At 44.6% G+C, this 17,395-nt stretch overlaps 1 protein-coding gene across 2 annotated transcripts in view; it reads right to left on the reverse strand.

Annotated features, from left to right (window-relative positions):
• Positions 1–16,997, reverse strand: part of ADCY6 (adenylate cyclase 6) — a 68,857-nt gene extending 51,860 nt beyond the window's left edge. Inside the window, exons 1-4 of one of the 2 annotated variants that reach the window (XM_026683840.2) lie at positions 16,785–16,997; positions 12,120–12,227; positions 10,706–11,552; positions 1,661–1,810 (exon numbers count right to left, since the gene is read on the reverse strand). In XM_026683840.2, the coding sequence (XP_026539625.2) occupies positions 1,661–1,810; positions 10,706–11,551 (996 nt within the window). In that variant the 5' untranslated portion in view covers position 11,552; positions 12,120–12,227; positions 16,785–16,997. The remainder of the gene's footprint in view (positions 1–1,660; positions 1,811–10,705; positions 11,553–12,119; positions 12,228–16,784) is intronic. The other variant, XM_087954013.1, reaches the window with a different exon arrangement.
• Positions 16,998–17,395: the final 398 nt, after the last annotated feature.

Here is a 17,395-nt window from a genome sequence, read left to right on the forward strand (position 1 = left end):
TCTGTGGAAGAAAATGTGCTGGCACAGTTAAACTGGATCTGTGGATCATAGAGAGAAGAACAAATTTCATTTTTATGCATTCTTTCAAGAATTAAAGATCCTGAAATTTATGCATAACTGAATGATGAAATAAACTCCAAAATAATTAGTGTCATTGATCTCAGGAAGCCAATGCAATTAATTTACAAGCCTGCAATCTAGGAAGATGTTCAGCACATATGCAACATGTCTGACTTTAAATACAAAGCAGACAAGTGCAAGGAGTTTAAACTATAGTACAAGATGTAAATGTTACCTAATTTCGATCTACCAATGTAGAAAGACTCTGAGGATATAATAAACAGTTTTCAACCTTTAAGGGTCAAGAAAAACATTAAAGTGAACTGATACCTATACGTGTTTCTAGCAACAGGATTCTCTTGATTAAAAAAACCCGCAATGCTGAATAATACATTGACGCCTTTATAAAGAGCAAGCAAAAGTTATATGATCAAAAAGCTTAGCAGGACCCTTCCTAATTTAATTTGAACAAAAATAATGGAGAAAATCTGAGGAGAGTATACTTTGTATATTTTACAAAAACAACAACAACAACCCAGAAACTGTTCTTGATCTTGAATTCATAGAATGGATGCAGTATAAATGTGAGAAAGACTCTAATTGTAATTTCTACTGAATTCTGTAAAGCAGCGGTCCCCATCCTTTCCACCTTGGCAGCCCAGCCCAGCGTAGGGGGAGGTGGGGGGAGACAGGACACGGAGGAAGCATGTGAATGGCAGGGGCAGGTGCGCACAGCTCCATTGGTGAGAGCAGTGTGCGTGTGCACGCCATCCACTCATGCTAACGGAGCTTCACACGTGAGTGGAGGGCACTTGAGTGGAGGGTGCTTGTGCTCGTGTGCAAAGCTCCACTTGTGCAAGCAGTGGGAGCACACGTGTGAGGCACTAATGGAGCTTTGCACACAAGCATCCTCCATTTACGTAGGTGGAGCTTCGCACGCGAGTGCAAGGGCCTACCACTCGCACAAGTGGAGCTTCACGTCCATGCACGCTTGCCCTTCACTCATGCAGCCCAGTTTCAAGCAGGCCATGGCCCAGTGTTATAAAGCAGGGGTCCCCAACCGCCGGTCCGCGGACCGGTACCGGTCTGCGGAACAAGTCTTACCGGGCCGCTGGTTGCTGGGCGCCGCCATCTTTTTTTGGTAAAAAAGTGCTTCCGGTGAGCTTTTCCGGGTAGAAAGCTCACCGGAAGCACTTTTTCATCAAAAAAAAGATGGCGGCACCAGCGCTTCCGGTGAGCTTTTCCAGGTAGAAAGCCATTTCTACCCGAAAAAGCTCACCGGAAGCGCTGGCGCCGCCATCTTTTTCGTCAAAAAAAGATGGCGGCGCCCAGTTGATGCCGGTACCGGGCCGCGGCGCCCAGCTGATGCCGGTACCGGGCCGCGGCGTCAAAAAGGTTGGGGATCACTGTTATAAAGGATATTTAAGCCGCATTAAAGAGTCTCAGAGTTGGGGCATCCCATCCTCAAGCAACAAAACCATCTCAATATTAACATGCAGGAACTCAAGAACACAGTGCGTGCTCTGCTTTCCCAACTCTAACTCCCCATTCCCCACCGCAGTCCCATCCTGCCCACTTCCAACTCTCATTAGCTCCCCACCTGCTGTCGGTTTTCACGTTGTAAGTGCAGTCGAGCCTGGATGTAGCCACGTGTTTCTCGGAAGGCCTGGCGCTGTGACACTTCAGCTGGATAGTGGGTGCAGATACCAATGATGTTGGTACAGAGGAAGATCAAAGCATTTGCAACAAGCTGCAAGCAAGGGAAAGACCCATACAAACTGGGCACAAGAGGAAAAACCAAGTATTTTATGACGACAATTTTTTTTTTAAGTTTCTAGCTTGGCTTTCACGTTTCCCACTGTCTTCGGAAAGAGCCATCCTCCCTCACACCCCAGCATAAAGAATGAATTAAAAGCTTTGTGTGAGGAAGGCTTCCCAGAACACAATCAAGGTTTTGTACTTCTCTCCCTGCCCCTCTGTTGATGCCCAAGATACCAAGGATTCTGCTGGGAAGAACGGGTGTCAGGAAGATCCCAATGCTTTTAGGGAGAGAGGATGGGAAGTGAAACTGGAAAACAACAACCCACTGCAGTCTACGCCAGGAGGTGAAGCTGGAAGACCAAATCTATAATTATGTGTGTTTGTTTTTCAAACAATCCTTCATCTACAATGGCCTTCCTAGGGAGATGAGTATGTTTTCTGTGGGAAAGGATCCCCAGTTATATGTAAGGCATGTCCTTTATTTGCAGACATCCCTACCTTCAGGCCCAGCTAATAATGTGGAAGACTCGTTCCTCCTCAAAACCCAAGAAGATTATTGCCAACAAGAATAAGCAATGCTGGGCTAGATGTGGTAATCATTTAGAATAGCTACCTATGTGTTTACACATTCACACACACTCTAAAGGCATCCGCTCCCTGCCTTCCAGGCTCATTTGCCAGGCCACAGTGATGATGTAGGCACACACTCTATGTGCGCATCTGTGTAACATCCAAGGGGATGTCCCTTAAATCAGGGGTCTTCAAACTTGAAAGCTTTAAGACTTGTGGACTGCAACTCCTTCAGTTATGTTAGCTCAGGAATTCTGGGAGTTGAAGTCCACAAGTCTCAAACTTGCCAAGTTTCAAGACCCTTGCCTTAAATGACAGTTCAATTAATTCAACTGTCTACCATTTTCTACACACCACAAAGAAAAATTGTCCTTGCACACATAACATGCTACATGACAAGAATAAGAGACTTGAAGGGAATAAGCCAATTTAGGCAATGAGCTTATTGTCCCAAAGCAACATATATTATCAGGCTAGGGCACAGATCCCCAGGCTAAGCCTGGCACTGAGCAAATGGGAGTCTACTCATGAATGATGCACGCAAGCCCCATGATGGAAGAAAGGCATATTACTAACAAGTTCTGTGACCAGGTAAGGCAGCTATTGATAAGGATGATAAGGGAGGCAGAAAACCAACCAAGCAACAGCAGGGGTCTGTTCAAACCAACCAGGCATAAGTCATACCACTACAATTCTGTGGTGTGTTTGCCTCACTTTACTGAAATATTATAATAATTGTGCCCTGCCCTGCCAGTTTATTATAAGCTCTGGAAAGCAAAAACAACAGTGAGTTTTGAATATTTGACAAGCAGTAAGTTACTAGGCAGGCAGAGAATCCAAAGAAGTCAAAAGTCCATTTTTCAACAGAGGTCAGCTTAAGGTTTCCCCATACAATAACCAGCCGCATGCAGCTGGAGCTGTTGAGGGTGCATGCCTGGGAAGAAAACTGATGGGGCTGAATGGAGGCCAAAATTACTGGCACTCAATGCTGTCTTGAAAGTGAAATGCTTTGCGTGTTTTAACAGTTTCCTCTGGCATTAATTCCTACTGGGCACCAGAATGGCGCCACTGTTTCTTGCCTTGATGTTTTGCAGTCACCAAGATAGAGCAAAAATATCAGAAGTGAGAGCACAACAGCCTATTCCATGCCTGTTTACAATCCTTTCACACAGAGCCACCATGTAGGCAGAGGGGCTGCGGTCCAGAAATCACACTGCTTCCAGCACAAAACATTCACAAAGTTCCATAAAACATTTCCAAAGCAAGTTAAAAAATATAGTTAAAAGGGTACTTGCACTTGGTTAAACTAAAGAAAACAGACTCCACGGGCCTACAAAAAATATTCAGTTCTCTTAACAGGAACAGCTCCATTTATATTCCAAAATGAAAACATCTCTCCACAGTAATTAACACAGACATATTCAGTTACAGAATGTAACGATTGGTCCAGCATTAGCAGCTAAGTGCTTGCTCAAATCACTGCTACAGAAACACAAGATTTAGCTAAATTGTAATTTCATCAGCTACAATCTGGCATCTCAGTTTGATTCACCAAAGGATGACAGAACAGTGTAAGAAGACCTACATACAGCATTACTGTTTGAAGTTGTTAATTGAGTTTACACAACAAAAAAGGGCACAATCCGTTTTACCCATCCTGGGTTGAAGATGCTATAGTAATAGATTCCTGCTCTGGGCATTGGGTTGGACTAGATGGTACATTCAACTTTTCCATTCTATGATACTATAATGATACAGTTTGCCTGGTTTTGGCTTAGCATATTGAATGAACTCAGTCTGTGAAGTTTGCAAACCACAATTAGCATAATATGTAAATCCAATCAGTTACGGCTAAGCAAACCTGGCTTTGAACAATGCATGAATCTAATCATTGATAGGTTATTGCACACACTTATAGGACTGAGCATCAAGGGATAAACCATCCCAAGATGGCTATATTCAGCTATAGCAAGAAAGTCTTGGGCTAAATCTCTGGTCTATAGCAGCGTCCTTCTTTGGTTTTACAAAACTCTTATCTTGACACTCCAATTCATTAAAATCTTGAAACTTAGTTTGTAATATGATAGCCAAAGATGATCAGGCATTTCATGCTGGGAAATGAAGCACCCTGACCTTTCTCTGTGCCCATATTGGCAAACCTGAGAAATTTTTGCCCCTCCTCCAGCCATCCAACTAGGCGAGTACTTTGTTTTTCAGGCTATGAACTTTCATACCCAAGTCAACTCATCTCAGAAGAGATGAACTTGGGTCATAAGAACCCCCGGTCCAGTCTCAGGCTAAGGAAAGCTTCACTTTGAGGACCTTGAAAGCCTGAGACAGACTTGCATAGACAATGGTTTGCCTAGAAGTGGTAGTGATCAGAAGGAGAGGACGACGGCAGACCTGTATTATTAGAGATACGATCCAAAGGCCGCAATTATGGTGAGCATTTTAACGGATTAGCCGCTTACATCTGCATGAGGTTCAATATATTTTAGAAGCATTCCCCCCCCATCCCTTGTGTACAACTATGCCTTGATCTGTATCACTTCAGACTGTTTGTCCATATGAGCGTAATGGTAGGTGATAAGGGAGCTTTCAGGTATTCTTAATTTCAATTCAGCCAGTTCTACCAGCATGGTCAGTGACGAGAGGATTGTGGGAGTTGTAGTCCAGAGTAACAGTCAGGTTGCCTACCCTGATGAAACTCATCATTGTCTACTGACTGGTGAGCAGTTTCCCAGAATCTCAGAAAGCTTTATCATCACCTATTGCTTGCTTCTTTTAAAAAAAAAGAAAATGGAGAAGTCATGGATTGAACCTTGGATGGCATGCATGGAAACATATGCACGGCTATACCACTGAACTTTGAAACTTCCACTTTCTTTTCAGATAATGCTTGCCATCTGCTGCTTCTGAACAAACTTTCATGATATATAGGCATGTATGTCCATGCGTATAAAACTCTGGTGCTGGATTACATTTCTAGCTGAATAAATATTTTTCAGCCAATTAAGGTAACCAAACATCACAGATCTGTTTGTTTATCTGGGAACTACTTACTGGTTCTTATTACTTGACACTGTACCTCTGGTGTAGCTTACTCCCAACTCCTTCCCTGAAATAGCCTGTAACAGTGATGGATACTCAATATTTGTGAAAGGTCACCCAACAGCATGGACCAATTCTGAGTCTGACATTAATTCACAGAGAGTAGTGGGGAAAACCCTGTAATCTTCCCCAAACCAGGAAAGGTTCTACATAAAAAAATAAATACACAATGAAAAAGGCATTATTTGCTACTGCTTCTTGGTGCCATAACACAAAACTAGAATTTATAGTACTGTATCTGCTACAGTACTTGGGCACACATGAGAGAGATGACATTTTACATCATAAATCAAGGTGGTGAAATGTCTGTTTCCCTAAATATTGCTGGATTACTCTTGCCATCCATCCTTTCCTATATTCATGCTGACTAGTGGATTATAGAAGGAACAGATCAGGCATGCAGCCCTTGCTTATCAATGGAGACCGAGTGGAGCAAGTGGCCAGTTTTAAGTTTCTGGGTGTTACCCTGAAAGAGGACCTGACCTGGGGTGCCCACATTACAGCCCTGGTCGAAAGGGCCCAGCAGAGATTATACTACCTGAGACTTCTCAGAAAACAACAACTGAATGAAAAACTGCTTGTGACCTTCTACTGCTGCACCAGAGAGAGCATTTTAACACACTGCACCTCTGTATGGTTTGCTAATTGCACAGTGGCAGATAGGAAAGCACTCCAGAGGGTTAATGTCATTTCCCAGAAGATCATTAGCTGCCCTCTCCCCTCTTTGGAAGAAATTTATAGCTCCCGCTGCCTTAAGAAAGTTCAAAACATTCTCAAAGATCCATCTCATCCTGGGAACCCTTTTTTTGAACTATTACCACCTGGCAGACGGTACAGAATAATAAAAACAAGGACAAATAGACTGAAAAACAGCTTCTGGGGCAGTAGCTCTTTTGAATTCTGCTGTATAGTGCAATGTTGGTGTGGTGTTGGGGGTTTCCGGTTCAATGTGTGAAGGGTGAAGGATGTGTGTTTGTGTTTATTTTCATGGTCATGGTCATGATGTGCACTGAAGATGGTGTTTGATTTAGTTGTACGAGGTGCAATGACAATAAAGTAAACTAAACTAAACTAAAGCTGGTAGGAATTAGAATCTAACATCATCTAGGCCTAGGGAAGGTGAAGGGTTCTCCAACCCCAGCAAATCTTACTTTAAAGGGAACTAGGGACTGAAAGAATCTTCCAGAACTGCTTTTAGTACCCTGGAGCCTATGTGTGTGTGTGTGTGTGTGTGTGTGTGTATGTAAATTAGGGATCCCTAAACTCTTCAACTTATCAACCCCTTCATGAAGTTTCAAACTGCTCATCAACCACTCTCCCCCCAAAACATTATATGAAAATAATTTAACAAATACCATATTAATAGTACTATGAACAATAATAGCAATAACAACTGTTTGGGGATCACTTTGGGGAAACCCGATATAAAATACAGATTAAATCTTAGTGTCTTTAGTTTTACTGAAGCAAACTAATCTTGTCTGCGGTTCTCAAAGGAGGCTAAAATGAACCTCTCTCTTGCAAATAACAGGGCAGGTAAATGCTTCTTTTCATTGTGAATTTCTCATAGGTGGAAACTGAATCTTGAATGTTAGTTCAGATTCCAAAATCTGCTAATCTCAAGACTGTTCAATGATATTTAGATTACCATTAAGAATTGGAAGAGAGGAAAACAATCTGGGCTCAGAAGGTGTTGACAAATCAGTAACTCACTGCTGGCCATGCAAAACTCAACTGCTGGGATTTCTGATTCAGAAGTATCTGGATATACTTAGTCTATTTTAGACTAGAGCTATCTGAAATAATTCAAAGCACCAAAGAAGAAACTGGATGTATCTTGTGCAGCAAATTCAAGACATGGGGGCTGGAAGCATGGAACCCAAACTTAATTGGGCTGCCAAACTAAGCCTGTTTCCGGTTTACCAGTACACTAAACAATAAACTAACCAAACAGGCAACACAACATAAGATGGAATTGCTAAACCTTCCCCCACCCCACTCCACAAAAAGAAAACATAACAGCAAAACCAACCACCCTTAAATCCACAACTGAGATTAAAAATTGTACAACTACAGTTGCTATATTTTTAAGTAATCTTTTTGAGTGTGTTGTGCAAGACCCAAGCTACAAGTAACTATGCTGTGAAGAAAAATAATGATTATTATTAATTAACTACATCCTAGCAAATTAGCTACATCCTTAAATTTCCTTTGGAAGAAAACAAGAAACACAGTGATGGTAGCAGTGTAGCACACCAGGCCCTATATAAAGACATGCCACCATACTTCAAATTTTCATCGAGCTGATAACTTCACGATTGCCATAATTGTGACACTGCTACATTCCTCCATCTTCAGTTCAGACTTCCTTAGTCATGGCAATAGTCACCCATCTCTCTGAATGATTAATACATGTCTTCAGAAACAGCACAGTGGACGGTTAATAAGCATTAGACAAGACCCCTTGGGTTATAATTAGCATATTTCTCAAGTTTATTTCTGCCGGATTAAAAAAAAAAGGATGTGAGCTTTTGATATTTTCGTTCCTAACTTCTAAAGGGTGAGAAATTGAGTTTTCCCTACTCCTACTGGAGAATTGAAGAAAAGTTCTCCACCTGTCAGCCATACACTTTTCATACATGTTATTATTCCAATTAACGCCATGCTGTGTTTTTTTTTACCCCTGTTCATTTATTGCTTAGCTCACAATCATAAGCCAAAATACTTTGTTGCATCTAACCATATAACAACGTGCAACACTGGAGTAATTGTGTCAGTAACCCCAGAGGGAAAGAATCAGCCCTGTGGGTTGGCCTTTGAAAGAGTTAGGTTCTTTCTCCGTTCCGCAGCATATTTCAGTAAATACTTTCTTACACTTAAGGCCCTGGAAGATGTAGGAATGCTTTGATGATGTTGAGTTGACCCTTCCCAAATACCTATCGTCTTCAGCAACATCTACTTTATTTACCAGCTGTGCCTAAGGGAGGGTCACTGGGAGCCGGTTGGATTGGCCTTTGCTTCCAGTAAGGAAGCATTCCTGCCCTAGGATCAGAAGAAAAGGAATAATACTGAAATCTTACATCTCACTAGTTTGCTTACAAGGAGACAGAGGGATAAAGGGGGGTTTGGGTAAGAAGATGAAAATTTCCCTCCTTCCCTGTTACAATATTTATACTGATAAATAAGCATTTTACTATCTATCCTAAGAACGTTAAAAACAAAACAAAACCTGCAGCCTCCATCTGCAACTAGTGGGGAAAAAAATCTGCAGAGCTCCTTGTTTGGGGGGAGCAGAGGGAACAAGCTGCAGGGGTTTTTAAAGTCTTTGAGAACTCATCTCAGTATGGTAACACAGGTATGTCACTAGAAGAGCATCAGATCATTGTTCTATGCAGCCTCCCACACACGCACTTGTGGCTCATTCCCTTTCTGCCATCTTCTCCCTCTTTACGCATACATTATGTGCCTGAGTATTGCATTATTTCTATCCCAGCCTTTGCCACCACAAGTTTAATAATTCGTGTTGAAGGAGAATGTTAGGTGGCTTTAGAACATCTTAATTGCGGTGTACCTGTGCAACTATCATTCACTATGTTTGACAGATTTCAAAAGGATAAATTCTCTAAAGAAAGGGGAAGATTCTGTTGTTGCTTTTTAGGAGAGAGAAAAAAAGCACAAATGGGTGATCAGCTACGTATTAACATAGATCTTGCTAAACGTTTACGTTTTCTGTCCAGATATGCATAGTGAAAAATATATTCTGCCTTTAATTCAACTGAGTACAGTAATACTCAGTACCTCAACTTACAACCAATTGTTTACTGACTGAAGTTATGACACTGAAAAAAATGACTTACGTCCCATTTTTCACACTTACAAGCGTTGCAGCATCCCCATGGTCACATGATCCACATTTGGATGCTTGGTAACTGACTCGTATTTATGACGGTTACAGTATCCCAAGGTCACATGATCACCTCTGAGAAAGCAAAGTCAATGGGGAAGCCAGATTCACTGAACAACTATATTATTAACTACTGCAGTGACTAACAACTATGGCAAGAAGAGATGTAAAATAGAGCAAAACTCACTTAACGACTCTCTTGCTTAACAACAGAAAAGTTGGGCTCCATTGTGGATCATTAAGTCGAGGATTACCTGTAATATGGAACCAATCCGAAAACACCTTTCCATAATTTGATGCTCTCCAGAGCCAATGGGTTTCTCCTAAATCAGGTTACACAGCATTGGTTCTCCACTGATGATGATAACACAATGATGTCTCAAGTGCAAATGCTTAGGGAGGGGTTGCCAGACCACCCACCAATAAATAAAACAGTTCAGGAAGCGTTTTCTGTCTAGCCTGCAACAAAATTCAATAACATGGACTTTTTTCCCTCCCTCGGAACAATCTCTTCTCATCCACATTATATTAAAACATTTCTTAATTCATCCCGAATATAGATAAGATCAGGAGGGTGGCACTGTAGAAACAACGGGGAAGCTGAAGAGAGAAAAGGGATGGAGAGGAACCGGAGAAAGTGGTACATATGTAGAATTCATTGTAATAGCAAAGGAAGCAAAATGATGGGTTTTGCAGAAACAGGCTCTTTGATCACCCAGCACTAGCTTAAAAACACTATTTTCAGAACAATAGAGAGAGATGCTGCAAATGCTACAGCGACCTTGGTAGCGCCAACTCCAGCTATATGGATTTCTAGGCAAACTTCTGCTATCATCAAACCAAGAAACTAGACAACATACAGCAGTAGAGAAAAGCATGCTCAAATGTATTCATCACCAAAATCCAGAGATCAAGCTATGTTTAATGGAATTGAGGACATGCATATTCCACTTAGCTCCATCCACAATTGGAGTGATTGTGGGGATGGGGAAAGGTCACAGAACTTGCTCCCTCCCATATTATTCAATGGGCCTTGTTCATTCTTCATTCATTCCTTTTGCTTGATGGGAGGACTTCAATTTCCTGACCTGGCTGCTGCCCTCCCCCCTTAATAAGCCTTTACCACCTCTAGTCTTTCATAGCCTTTCTTTGACACCAAAGGCTTTAGGTGTCCTTCAACAAAGCATCTTTAATTAGTACTGCACAGGGTTTCTATTCTGTCCTACCCACCAGTTATACAATACATTTATCACCAAGGAGCTCCACCATCTCTTCCCTCAGCCCAACTTCCTCCCATACCTGCTTCCAAACGAAGGAGTCTGTACTGTTCTGGTACCAAGAGATCACCAGGTGAAGGGCAGCCAGCAAGGCTCCAGCCAGCACTGCCACCCGCATGCGCACAGGCAGAAGGGTGTAGATGATGTAGATGAAGAAGATGCTCCACCAGACCCCCTCGGAGGCACTCCGCGGCGAGACCTGGAGAGTGCTCAAAGCCTGCACTCCACACAGCGCCACAATGACCAGATAGCTCACCACCCACATGCAGTTCTGGTGGAAGCCACTTCGGTTGCAGAGGACCATGAGGGAGAAGAAGAGGGTAGCAGCCACGGCAAGGGCAGTGGTGCAGTACCAATTGGGAGTGCCAGGCACACAGTGGAAGAGCAGCATGATGCCACACGCTAGCACCAAGACGCCCATCAGAACCGTCAGCGAACTCTGGTTCATCTGGAAGAAGTAGCGCTGGTAGAGACGCTCCAACTTGGCTGAACGGAAGCGCTTGGAGCGGAACACTTGCAGGAGGCGCCAGCCGCAATCGCTGACCGACAGCCCCTTGGTCTCAACCCCCATGCTGCCACCACCACCACCATCCTCAAATCCCAGGTCCACAGCTTTGAGCCCCAAATCTCCGGTTCCAGAACCAGGTGGAAGTGATGGCGGTTGTTTCCTGCCATAGTGGTCTTCCTGCCAAGAACAGTTCAACGCCAGCACCCCACTGCCTCTGCGCTCCAGCTCTTGGTCCTGTAGGCAGCTCATGTAGCGTGGGCCACAAAGTGCTGGGCGATGGCGCTTGGGCCCATTGTGCTCCCCCCAAGCAGTCTTCCGTTCGTCCACTTTGGGCACCAGGATGCCACTAAACCAGGACATACTGTGGGGGAAAGAGAAAAGAGTTAGAAGCAGCTTTGGAAAGGAGATCTCTTTTCTCCAAGAGAACAAGGCGCACGCTATTCCCCCAACAGCTCAACAGCCATGAACAGCTTCCACTGCAGGAATCACCCCTGGTGAAGTGTAACTGGATGGGAAGGAGATCCCTTTGGATTCCCATTCCCTGCAGAGTCCAAGCATTTTGCATACACAAAGCCCCGGGACCCAAAAGATTTACAGCTTTCTTTCTCTGAGGAATATTTTCAGCCATTTGACTCATAGCCCAAGAACGTAGCTCTGGGAGAAAAAAAAAAAAAAACCAGGCTTGAGGGTCAGGAGACACAGCCAGAGGGAACCTGACACAAGATGGCAGGGAAAGACAAGACCCTGCCAAATGCCAGATTCTGGGCAAAAAGCATCAGGAGATTCTACAGAGGAGAGTTTTAACGCCTGTGTGTGGGGGGAAAGGCTTCTGTCCCAGAATAGGACTCTGCAAAGAACTGTCAAACAACAACAGATATCCCTGTTAGCATGACAGATCATTCGTTCGGCCTTGGGGAAGCCCCAGTACCTGGAAGGCCCCTAGGAATAGGGCACAATGAGGCGACATGGGTCTCCGTAAAGGAGCACCCTCAGTGTCAGGTCTCTTATTTCCTCTTCATCAAGCTGAGGCTGCAACCTGCAGGAAGAAGACATACTGTCAGCTGGTCGCACATTAGTTTTCATTCCATGGCTGAAGCACTAGCTGTACTCATTCTCTGGAACCCAAAGCTAGGAGTTTTTCCTTCTTCTCCCCCTCCCAACTCTTTACTCATCCACAACTCTCTTTGCACATTTCCTTCCCATTTCAGGCCACTTTGAACTGATAGCTTCCTTCCTTCATATCCAAGCAGACATTTCTACAAAGAATTGTTTACTACTTATGCATTCTGTCCTTCCCTACCCTCTCCACATACCCAGGCTCACACTGCAGGAGATGCACACAGTACACAAAGTAAAATAATGCGGATTACACTCGTTGCAAGGAGTACACCATTAAGAAAATGATTCTCAGATAAATTCAGTCAACTTTACTGGAGGTCCTACTTTTTTCCCCAGACTTACTTCAAAGAAGACCACCAGCAGTAACTGCCTTCAGTTTATAAACCTCCACTATCCTGGGTAGAATCTAACACAGCCAGCCAAATATCTGCTGTATATCCAGAGGTTGCTCTAGTAACAAAACAGTTATCAGTATGCTAATGTTATCTTCATCCCAAAAGACAGATAGATTTCAACCCAATTTAAGCCATGTCCCTGCATTCAACTTTGTTAAAGTAATCAAACAACTGTGTAGTGCCTTGACCCCTAAATCTCCTTTTGCAAGGTCTGGAGAAGACAGAAAGTAGGATGTGGGGCAGAGGTCCTACCTAATCTCCTTTTCTAGGCCCTACCTGGTCTTTCAGCAGATAGAATTCTTTAGGTAGAAACTTAAAAGACTTAAAAGCAGAGGTCTCCAAACTTGGCAACTTTAAGACTTGTGGAGTTCAACTCCCAGAATTATCCAGCTAGCATAGCTTTTGATTGCATCCCCATGGCCGTGCAATTAAAATGCAGATACTTGGCAACTGGCATGTATTTGCAGTTGTCCTGGAGTCACCTGATCACCATTTTGTAACCTTCTCAACCTTCCAACAAGGGAAGTCAATGTGGGAAGCCAGTTTCTCTTAATAACCACACAAAAGTCACTTAAAACTGCGGTGATTTGTTTAACAACTGCGGCAAAAAAAAAAAACCATGGTAAAATGGGGCATAACTCATTTAACAACCGCCTTGCTTAGCAATGGAAACTTTGAGCTACATTGTGGATGGAAGTCAAGGACTATCTGTGGTACAAGCAATAGAGTTTTAACATCTAGGGTGATGCTATCTTAAATTTAAGGTCTTCTTTCTTCCAAAGCCATAACAGGCAAGAAGCATTAAAAAAAAAACCTACATGTTTTCACTTTCTCTCACAGAAACTAATTATCATTTATTTCCATTGAAAAAGAGGAGGGTGAGCGTGCAGTCAATTGTCAGCCCTGCCCAGACAACAGATGGACTAGTCTTCAATGAATGTAACCACAGAGAAATAAATGTATTAATACCTGGAATACATCTCCTGTTCAAAAAAAGCAAGCCCTTTACCCTAACATATCGTATTAGAAGAGATAACTAAACCTATAAGCACTTTCTTCAACCTGGTTAGCCTTCAGATATGCGGCTGTCACTTTCGCAAGTTTTCAACAAGGGCTGTTATCTGGGAATTCTGGGAGTTGAGATCCATAAAACTAAATGTTTCCTGGTTGGGAAGGTTGTTTGTGATATAAAAACAGCCAGAAGATACCAAGACTCTTCCCTATCATGCCTACTTCACTTGCTAGCTCATCTGACCTTTGCAACAAACAGCAGCAACCAGAGGTGAAAGGATCCTTATACTGAACTCTACCAATATTCAAATGCTCACCCAGCAGGGTTCTCAAGCTATGGATTGGGATGCCCAGAGAGACACAAGCAACTTTTGCAAGGTAGAATTGGAACACTTGTCAAAGCTCACTCCTGCTTTGTCTCAAAAAGCTCAAGCAAGAATAAAACCCAATCATATTTTGAGAGTTGGTTATCCATCCAAATTGTCCCAAATCACAGCTGCTTTGTTAGTTTTATTTGCAAGGAATGCTCCCACACCTTGATTAATCCTTCTCAAAGGTATAAGGCATAATTCTCAAAGGAATTCTGGAAGTCAAAATCCACAAGTCTTAAAGTTGCCAAGTTTGGGGACTCCTGATATAAGGTAAGGTTTGAGAAGGCCTGAATTAGCTCCTTAAACCAATAACCCCCTGTGATGTGTCCATGTTCTTCTCTAGGTTCCAGAGAGTTTATCCCAGTGTGTGACCCAATGAATTTCATTTGTGTGAAGGGAAAAGCATCTCCCAGCATTGTCCCTTTGGGCAACCTAACTTGCAATTCAGCATGAAACCAAACTGGAATAGTTTTCTCCTTTCAAACTCTATTTGTCTTGACTGTCAGCCAAAACCAGAGCTGGTTTTAGCTTCGGTCTCTTCAGAGAATGATTCCAATACCATTCAACAGAATTCTTGTCTCCATCTATTCTGGGAGATGGGGACAATGTTATGAGAGCACCCTTCTATCACAGGCACTTGAGGAACACACCAAAATACAGCCCCTCTTCCTGTTCCCTCTGAACCCAGACAGAATAACCCCATCCTAGTCCATCAGGACTCTGGCCAAGTCACCTCCACTGTGGGACACAGCAGCCTGAGTGAGAGACAAGTACAGCTTCGTGGCAGGCTACAAATATAGGCCAGGGGGTGCTTTGCAGAATAAAATGACAGATGCATGCTTTTGGAGAGAAAAAAACAACTAAATAACACTAAAATAGCACATCTCAGAATTCATTTTCCCAGCAAGAGTAAGTCACTCCCCTAAATGCAGAAAAATATATCAAATGATACAATAAGAATACCAACAGTGATTGAACTGCACCAGTAGCTGGATGGGCCTAGTAGTGTTAATTATGTGTGTTGTGTGTGTGTGTGTGAGAGAGAGAGAGAGAGAGATTTAGCAAATTACAGGTAGTCCTCAATTTACAACAGTTCGCTTAGTGACTTTTCGAAGATATGGCACTGAAAAGTGACATGATCATTTTTTACACTTATGATCATTGCAGCATCCCTATGGTCACATGATTTACATTCGGATGCTTGACAACTGACTCACAATTGTGACCTTTGGACAAGCAAAGTCAATGGGGAAAGCCAGATTCACTTAACAACTACATTACTAATTTAACAACTGCAGTGGTTCAACAAACATGGCAAGGAAAGTCATAAAATGGGGCAAAATTCATTTAACTTCTCACTCAGCAATATAAATTTCAGGCTCAGTTGTGATCCTTAAGTTGACGACTACCTGTACAGTATTGGATGAGCTTGGGTAGGTCCCATTCTCCCCTGGACTGTGAAGCTAATTTTGGGGCCATCTTCTTCATACGGCTGTCCTTGTGGGGTAACACATATAGGTTCACCCTTTTGAGCACCAGGAGAAAAGTCAGGATACATATAAACCACCCAAAACTTTTTTTGTGGCAGAGTGCACACCAGGCATGTGAGCAAGTTCCCCAAAGCACAGGAGTGCAGGTTACAGGTCAACATTCTTTCTCTCTCACCCCCTCTGGTCCTTCTCCTCCTCCTGCCTGGCCCCTTGCAATATTGCATAGGGGAGAAAGCTCCACATTGCAGGATCCTTTCCTTCACTCATTCCCCCCCTCTCCTCTTTGTAGGAGGCATGTGCAAAACAGCCAGAGAACACCACAGCAGTAGGGGAAAAAAGATTAAGGAAAGCCCACCTGTTCCTCCTCTAGCTAAGTAACCTCTCCAGACCTGAGAAGCTGAAGCGTTGCTTAGCTTAGGCTCATTTTTTGGCTCCAACCATCCCTTTTCTCAGGCATCCCAGAAAAAACAATTGGGGGTGGGGGTGGGGGAGAGACAAAAAAAAGCGACGATCGACGGCCTGACAGCCCAGGCCATACATTTCAGACACGTGCAAGACTCCCCCTCTCCTCCGCGTCCGTCCCCCTTTAATGCAACGAATTGGAATTCGAATTCTTAGGCCTTTTTCGCCTGTAAACATCCGAAGCAAAAGAGAACGGAGACTTATCCCACGTCGGTGTACTTGATGCAACCCCGACAAGCCCATTCAGTCGGGTGGGTGTGGGGCTTGCAGCAAGAGAACTTTCCCGGCGCTGAGCAACTATACGGTGCCTACAGAGGGGCCTGGAGTCCGTGTACCGGACAGGTGCGTCCTCACGCCCCTTTTCCTTGCAGTCTCCGCACCGCCCGGCCTGTCGTGCGCCCCAACTGAGGCGCTTCTATCTAAGCGAAGACTCTCCTACTCATTCGTAGACCGCCGTCCCCCCGAGCTGAGGTAGAGACGGCCTAAGGGCTCCTCGTTCCTCTTCCCGTCCTTTTCTCTCTCATCCCTCTCAAAATGAAGCATTTCCCCCAAAGGCCCGGCCTCTCCAGAGCCGCCTGTCCCCCGTCCCCTGTCTCGCCCCCGCCCCCGCCCCGCGCCAAGGCTTCCAAGGCTCCAGAGGCGCAAGGCGGGCGCCTCTCGGTCAGACCATTCGGCTCCTCCTTGCGCGCTCGGGAGCCGCAGTTGCGCCCCGTTCCACCTCCCGCCGTTCCTTCCCTCAATTCACCTCGCAACGCCCGAGCGGTTTCGGTGGAAAGGCTGGGCCGCCCTCCTCTCGGGCCAGCGCGGGGAAGCGGGCAGCGTCCCCCACCTTTGTGCTCAGCAGCTCTCGTCTCCCAGCCCCTCGTTCTGTGTTTTTACGGCGTGTCCCCCGCTCGCCGCCGCCTCTTCTTCTCCATTCCTGCCTGCTCGCTCTGGGCCCGTCCCCTCCCCTCCCCTCCCCTCCCGCGTTGTCCAGAGTAAACGCCCTCTAGCCCGGATCCACAAGGCTCGCCCCGCTCTGTGTGCGCTCCCGACCGGGGATCGCCAAGCGGGAGGCCTTAAAGGCACAAGATCCCTTTTGTCTGCTTCCCTTTCCCCCCTGTCGCGTTGGGATGCGGGGGCAGTTGTGGAGGAAGGTGGAAGGCGGGGTGGGGGGAGAGACTCCAAGGTGCAGAGAAGAGCCGTGATTCTTGGCAGCGAATGCGCTTGGCAACGGAGTCAGGAGAGGCTGTCCAACGCAGGCAGGGGGCACCTGCTGCAAACAGGCTGAAGGACGAAAGGGAAGCGGGCACCCGGTGGCCCGGTGGCTTTTACCTCGCTCCCCGCGGCAGGTGATTGATACTCGTCGCCTTAGAA

The sequence above is a fragment of the Notechis scutatus genome, chromosome 2 (assembly GCF_049901735.1).
Source record: "Notechis scutatus isolate UNSWTSFEM ecotype Mainland chromosome 2, rNotScu1.2, whole genome shotgun sequence".
NCBI lineage: Eukaryota > Metazoa > Chordata > Lepidosauria > Squamata > Elapidae > Notechis > Notechis scutatus.